Source organism: Apium graveolens, unplaced genomic scaffold (assembly GCF_009905375.1).
Source record: "Apium graveolens cultivar Ventura unplaced genomic scaffold, ASM990537v1 ctg5354, whole genome shotgun sequence".
Classification (NCBI taxonomy): Eukaryota; Viridiplantae; Streptophyta; class Magnoliopsida; order Apiales; family Apiaceae; genus Apium; species Apium graveolens.
In genome coordinates, this window is record NW_027418933.1 from 3,155 (window position 1) to 11,153 (window position 7,999).

At 33.1% G+C, this 7,999-nt stretch overlaps 1 protein-coding gene and 1 long non-coding RNA gene across 2 annotated transcripts; one reads left to right on the forward strand and one right to left on the reverse strand.

Moving 5' to 3' along the window:
• Positions 1 to 1,163: 1,163 nt before the first annotated feature.
• Positions 1,164 to 3,905, forward strand: LOC141702611 (protein FAR1-RELATED SEQUENCE 5-like). Its single transcript, XM_074506264.1, has 4 exons — positions 1,164 to 1,328; positions 1,499 to 2,456; positions 2,899 to 3,157; positions 3,254 to 3,905. Exons 1-4 carry the CDS (start codon positions 1,304 to 1,306, stop codon positions 3,791 to 3,793), a joined length of 1,782 nt encoding a protein of 593 aa, XP_074362365.1. The 5' UTR covers positions 1,164 to 1,303; the 3' UTR covers positions 3,794 to 3,905.
• Positions 3,906 to 6,292: 2,387 nt separating this feature from the next.
• On the reverse strand, positions 6,293 to 7,060 carry LOC141702613 (uncharacterized). The gene is made up of 2 exons (XR_012567201.1): positions 6,685 to 7,060; positions 6,293 to 6,600 (listed from the first exon to the last, which is right to left on the reverse strand). It is a non-coding gene; the product is annotated as an uncharacterized LOC141702613 (long non-coding RNA).
• Between the last annotated feature and the right edge of the window lie 939 nt (positions 7,061 to 7,999).

A 7,999-nucleotide genomic window follows, 5' to 3' on the forward strand; every position in this document is an offset into this window, starting at 1 on the left:
CCAAACCACAACCGCATCGCGTGCCCTCGAAAACCGCATAAACCGCACCACGAAAATGCGGTGCGGTGTGGTGCGGTTCACTGCGGTTTATACTTTACAAGTTCAAAAAAATTTAAAAAATACAAAACTTAAATTTAATCAAATTTCCGAAAATAGTTTTAGTTAATCAGAATGCAACATCTTAGTTCACTTGTATAAATACTTGGATTTGGTTTTCCTAGTGAAGAAATACAAACAAGAGATTGTGTAGTTTTTTTTTTATTTGTCAGAAGTTCATGTGGTCCATTTGAATTCCTTAATGAATTTAACATATAATTCTAACTCAATAAGGATGCTATGACCATCTGGTGAAATTCAGTTTAACTAATAACATAAAATGGTTCTTTATGTTACCCGATATGAATATAAATGTGTGTATATATATATATATAATATATTAAATATTGCGGTGCGGTGCGGTTTGAACCGCATTTCATAAATTTAAAATCACAACCTGCACCGCACCGCGCGGTTTATTAAAAATTCAAACCGCAACCGCACCACGAAAATTAAAAACCGCGTTTTGCGGTGTGGTTTGGTGCGATGCGGGCGGTTTTTGCGGTTTTCTGCTCACCCTAACTTGGCGGGAGTATGTATTGTTTTATTCTTTCTTAAAAATCACTTTTTAAATGATTATAATCTCCTATATTTTATTCCAAAAACTATTTCTAAAATAAAAAAATTAAAGGATAATAGTTTAATCTTATATTTAATTTATAGGACTAATTTTGATAAAATTAATTATCTCTAAAATATTATCACAAAAACTATAATCCCACGAAACCAGACAAAAGTGACAAGTCACTAAAATATCAACAACAGAAGTGGTATTAAGATATTTAGCCTTTTGATCGTGTGTCTATACGATCATTAATTACATATATCAAATAAAAATTGGGCTTGATAATTAGGGTAAAAGTTCAATGGAGTCCCTAGTTTAATTGGAGACTTGGAGTCTTAAATTCTAACCATTCATTTTGTTTAATCCAACAGTCAAATTTTTTTTCTTTTTAATTCTTAAATAATAATTATAGGGTTATACAAGTCCACTATGCACGTACACCCCATCGTGCGTAAAAATAGAATACCTGACGGTTACCCCAACAAGATTACAGGAGTCTCTATCAAAATTTTGAAAAGACTTATCAATCCAATTTCAGTACCGGCCTGTTCTTATTCAACATTTATCACCCAACTGATTTCACATACTTTCCTCCTTCACTTCTTCAGTAAACAGTCGCTTTTTTGGCCATAAAGATCAAATATGACTAATGTTGAAGAATCTGCAGGTAATTTTAACTGGGTTTTTTGTGCGTGTAGATTTTTTATGTTGTATCTTGTTTTTATGTTATGTTCTAAATTCAAATGATGCAATACACATATTTATTAATAAAATTGCAGTAAGTTAATGTGTTCTGATTGAAGAACCTGTATTAATTCATTTTATGATTTATATCAGGTTCTGAATGTTATCCTCATATTGAGAGCTCTGATTCTGAACAGTCAGGATGTGAACAGGATTCTGATAAATCACAATGTGAACAAGATTCAGGAGGAGAGACCGGTAGTGAAAGCTCAGATGAAGATTTGGAAGAATCACATAATGATAATGAGTGTGAGTCTACATATTTTGTTGCTGCGGATGGTAGCGAATTTTGGACACCAAAATGCGACAATAGGCACAAACCACAAACCAATCAGTATTTTCCAACTTTGGAAGATGCTTTTAAATTTTACAAGGAATACGGTCGAGTTTGTGGATTTTGTGTTCGAAAGTCCATTAAGAGAACTAGTGGTCGTGGAACTTTATTGTCCAGATATGTTATTTGTAACCGTGGTGGCAAGCCAAATAGAAGCAATTCTAAAGTCTCAAATGAAAGTGCTGGTAAAGGGCCGAAGAAAACAAGAAGAACAACATCTCGTAGATGCAATTGCAAAGCTCGGATAATTTTGAAACCTGCAGGAACAGGAGGTCTGGTTGTAATGGGTTTTAACGAAGAACACAATCATCCTCTATCATCTGGAGCTGAGAAAATGTTTTTAAAGTGCAACAGGAATTTGTTTGTTCCTCACCAGAATCTTATAATGGACTGTGCAAGAGTTAACATCGGTGCAACAAAAGCATTCTCTTTAGCAAAAGAATGGGCCGGGTCGTACGAAGCTGTGGGTGCTATGTTAATTGATTTTAAGAATTTTGCTAGAGACGTAAAAGCTCGGATTGGAAAACGTGATTCTGATATGATTTTGGCCAAGTTTAAATTAAAGAAAGAGGCATCTCAGAATACCTTTTACTATGACTATAAGGTTGATAGGCAGGGTCACTTGACCGGTCTTTTTTGGACAGACGCAATCGGGCAAGCAAATTTTGATGTGTTTGGCGATATAATTTCATTTGACCCTACTTTTAGGACTAATAGGTATGTACATTTTTTTTTAATTTTTATTTACATGCTAATGTACAAATTTGTTATAAGAGAGTCAGTGCAATACTTTACATATATCTTTCCTTAATTTATATCCTTTTTTAAATTGTCATCAGTTCTTATGCTTCTTGATTATAATTTAGAATATGACAAGATTGAACTCTAAATCTTTACTTTAATTTATGTACTTCTTTAAATTGTCATCAATTCTATACTTCTTACTAGGGACATCAATGGTAAAAGTGTTTGAAGGTAAATATGTTAGTGGAATGTATGATGCTAGTTATTTTTTAGGGATTTATATAATCTAGCATACATCTACATTTTACACTTTTTACATGTGTAAGTACATGTAATTACAGATTATACTACGTATAATTATGAGTTGAACATTAATTTTATGTCTAATTTGTTCAATGTCCTGCTCGTATGTCAGATATAATATGGTATTTGTACCTTTTACCGGTGTTAACAATCATTGGAAGAATGTAACGTTTGCTGCTGGTTTATTGGCGAAGGAGAATTATAAAAATTTCAATTGGCTCATTAATACTTTCAAGAAAGCAATGGGTCGTGCTCCCCGTTGTGTAATTACAGATCAATGTCCTGCCATTAAAAAGGCTTTAGATAAGTGGTGGCCTAATACAAAACACCGGCTTTGTATGTGGCATATCATGAATAAGTTGCCGACAAAGGTAAATTAAAAAAATAAGTATGAATCTTTTAATCATATGTTCTTACATAAGTTTTATGTCAAGTTTTTTATTATTTTTTTTATTTTGTTGGTTAAGGTTGGACCTGCTCTAGCTTCAGACAAGAAATTTATCGAGAAATTGAAGTCTGCGGTTTATTCAGATCACATAACGCAAACAGAGTTTGTGGAACGTTGGAATGCCGTAATTGTAGAATATAAATTGGAGTCTAATCCTTGGTTGACTGAATTGTTCAACATACGCAATGAATGGATTCCAGCTTATTTTTCAGACATTGAAATGGCTGGTTTATTAAGAACTACTTCAAGATCGGAAAGTTCTAATAGCTTTTTCCAACACTTTCATGAAAGCGGTCACACATTAGTAGAATTCTATTCTAGTTTTGAAAGTGCTATGGACAAGCAACGCCTTAAGAATGCAGAAGATGACAAGAGATCTGGTATTGAAATAGATGCATCTAAGTTGTATACACTTGAACTTTACTATCTTGTCAGGGAAGAGATCAAAGCAGCTTGTTATCATACTAGTATGCCAGATATTACAAGAGATAATGAACATCGTTATTTCAAAGTTAAAGATGATCTTCTACATGATAGAATTTTTGAGGTATATTCATGAATAGTCGTTTCTCTATGGAAATATTGTAATGTACTTAAATTTTACACTATATATATGATCTACATTATTTTGCAGGATTATTATATGAATCTGCAAAATTATTTGTAATTCATACTTTTGAGTTTGATGTGTATGACATGTAGTATATGTTGTACTGCTTTTTAGGTGGGTTTGAGAAATCTGAGGTCTTTAATCTTATATCAAAATGTTGAGTTTTTGATATTAATATATTTCACCTCGTGATTTTATAAAGTCACGCTTGACAAAAAATGCTTTGAAGCGTCACTCATTTCTCGGATCATCCCAAGTTGATGCTCTTTGCGGAAAGAGGGACAAAAAAAAGTTGAAGAGGACAAGGGCATGGTTTGAATTTCACAATTGTATGAATCATGCTGAAGAAAATGAGGAAAAATTGGATTTGGTTATCACAGGCTTGCAAACAATTAATTCTTCACTAACAAAAGATAGTGATAATAACATGGATCAGGGCAACGCTCAAAGAGTTGATACGTTCATTGGCCCTATTCCAGATACGGAATTATATGTTCAAAATCCACATGTAAGCAGAAATAAGGGATGTGGCAGCCGGATTAAGAGCAGTCACGAGATTGCAAGTGAAGCAGGGAAGCGAAGGACGTGTAGTCGTTGTAAATTAGCAGCAGGCCACAATGCACAAAGTTGTCCACTAAACAAAGAATCTATTTAATAGATAAAAATTCATTTTTGTATTGATGTTCACATCGAGTTTAAATGATTTTCAATGTTGACTATTTCCCTGTTTTATTCAAATTATTTAAGGTTACTTGTGTAAAGTGTTCGTTTAATTTGTTCAGTACAGAACATATTTAGATACTTAAATACTAATACAAGTATCAACAGAAAACTATTGTGCATCACTGATATGCTATATCGTAACAATATCAGAGATGGCTGTGTAGCCTGTGTTGTTGCTGAGTTAGAGATGATGGAACCCTATTCTACTGTAAAACACAGGTATGTTCTTTTCTGTGGGATTGATATTGCTAGGTGTTACACTATTTATATCTTCTCCTTCCTAACTATAGGTCTTTGACAAAATAATAGAATACTAATGCACTTTTTTTGCTAAGCTACTGCAGTAAAATAGTCTGTACCCACTGGCTGAACAGCCAGAACCTGAATCTTCTGAAAAGTTTACTGAAATGCTTCTGAAAATGGATCAGACTGAGGTACTGCACTTGCTACAATCACCAGAAGCTCTTAGGGATATTTCTCTACAGCAACAACCTGGTAATCCCACTGATCAATTGGCAGAGCTATCGCTAAATGATGATCATGTGTCTTAAATGTGTTCTGGAGTGCACTTATAGTAGGGGAAGTTTGTCCTCCTTATTAAATGTTTTCTGTTTTATAGGACTATCTTGAATCTGGTTTTTTAACTGAAGTATGATGATATTTGTACTGCACTTTAAAGTTATCAATTTTAAATCCGAAATCATCAGGATGCAACACCCTCTAATTACATAATTAATGCTTTGCTGTGAGTGTTAGCTTCGGCTTTAGCTTTCTTGTTAGTTTTATCGCTACTATAAAATAATAAAAAGGATCACAAAAATTCCTTCTAAATCGCATACTTTGCATGCCACTTTTTACTGTTCTATTTATCAACTACTGCTTAATTCAGAAATGCTTTGATAGACACTGCTTACATTCTTTAAGTAAACTATTAGTGTGGAAAGTGCAGAATTTTTTGTTGCCAAAGTTAAAAAAAATGCCGCTTACATCTGTTGCAAAAACAGTTGATAAAAACCTGCAAAACAACACGGTAAAAATGCTTAAAAGGGTTCAGTAACTAGCTTAATTTACTGTGAAATTCTGCAGAAAATAGGAGCAGTTTTTATTCTGAATAGTGCATATAACTGCTGGAGAAATACAAGAAATTCTGCAGCAAACTGTTGCAGATTTTTATAGAAGCAGTCTACAAAACAGCTGTTCCGAAAATGCTGAAAAAGATGCACCAGTAAGTTTAATCTGCTGTGAAATTCTGTAGGCAATAGTCGCTGTTTTTTTCCCCGCAAAGTGCATAAAACTGCTGCAGAAATACACCAAGTGCTGCAAAATTCTGCAAAAAACTGTTGCAGTTTTTACTAGATAAAATCTGCAAAATTCTGCAGAAAACCTCTCAAAACTTTGGAGAAAACTACAACACAAGAATATTGGAAAGTTTGCAAAATTAAAAATACAAGACCAGTAGTTATGAATTGTAAAATGTGTACTGAAGCATAAATATTACAAAAGCATTTAAAAAACAAAATTAAAATTTAGTGTTATCAGAAACACAGAATTTTAAAGCAGGTCTTTTATAGATTTATCCCAATACTGTGCTGATTAACATTATAAAGTCCGCACCTGCAAGCTTTAACGTCAAAATCAACATACATTAAATTCTTTTAAAAAAAACTTAAAAAACAACTTAGAAGACATCTTTTTATGCAACATCCATCATAATAAAATTCAGACTAAAGATTGATCAATTCTATAATTCAACAATCAAGTCAAAATGGTACAATACTCCACAATCCAATGATATGAAATAAAAGTACTCAGTCGTGGTGCAAAAAGAAAAACAAACCACCAAATTAGAAATTGTCTAAGAACATTATTTCTACTAAATAGTTCTACTAAATAGTTCAGGTAACCATGTTCCTTCCCTTTGCAAAATTTGCAGCACCTTCCAATATGACTGTCCTATTCCTATTCTCACTCCATGTCAAGATAGAGTGACAATAAATAATCCTCAGCTTGTTAAGCAATGTTTTTTGGTTGTCCTACATAACAGGACAAATATTAACTCAATTAGTTAGTAACGTACATTATCTTTTAACAAGAACTAAAAAATAATTTAAATGTACCTTTTCTACACGCAGCCCAACCTTCCATCCACACAAAATACCCATATATGTCTCCATGTGTCTCATTACAAATATTGCGCAATCAACAGAGTTTATTTTTGTTTGCCATCCCATCTTATGAACCCTTGGTTTCAAATTAATTATCTCCTTTACTTTTGGCACGTCATATATTGAAATCCATTGCCAAAAACAGTCATGCTATTTTTAAAATACAATGCAATAATTAGAGTATGGCACACTACTTTTCATGAAATCTTAAATTTGCTAAAAATACTTCAAATTAGACATATCAATCGTGCTGGTAGATCACCGTAAGTTTCCTCCACACCATCACTTAGGACTCTATTATCTATAATCTCTAAACTTGCTCTCTTGATGTTATAGCATATATATAGTAATGCCCCGAATTGGAAATAGGAAAAACAAACTGAAAAAACCATGAAATGTATTAGGGAAATATATATTATGTGGCTTAAGAAAAAAATAAGGCACACAAAAAATTTATTTTTATACATATTACCATATCAAAATCCGATACTTCATATTCTCTGTTATGCATCTCACTAACCATTTGAATAACCAAGTCCATGTTATCACATAATGCAGCATACCGACCTAATTTGTCACCAATTTGTAGTGATCCGTACTGCATCAAAACATATGAAACATAAGATATTTTTTCCTAAAAAGCACAAATAAAAAATAGTTTAGATGTTAAAACTGTACAGTTTGTTTCAGTAGTCAAGAAAAGACGTAAAGGTGATTAATCGGCTTTAAGAATCTCATTCTCATTCAGCAGGTAGGTCCCTGTGTCAATCAAAGTGGACATAACCATTTTATTTTCCTGAAGTGACTGAAAGTGTGCTTTTGTACACATTCTATCATTCCACTCAAACAAGTTTTCCCTGAAAAAGACAAAATGAATAATTAGTACAAAGATAGTACAAATACCACTATATATATGAGCTAAAACATAAACATTACAAAAGCAACACAAATATCAATACACATACTTTCTGTTCCTCCTAGTCTGGAAAAGCCATTGCCATACATTCTTCTCCTCAGTGGTTATAACATGATTACTGACATCAATAACCCTGCTCACATACGGAGACCTACAAAGATGTGATGCTTTTAGTTCTCGGCGAGGTTTTGCCATTTCTGCATATACATTACCCGTTTCTATGAATTTTTGATGCGCATCCTTCTCATTATAAAGAACCTCGTTGACCACAAGCTGTCTTTTGCCTGTTAATCTCAACAAAGATGTACGCCTTTTCTTTTGCGTGTTAGAACTGCCATCTAACTCTGCGTG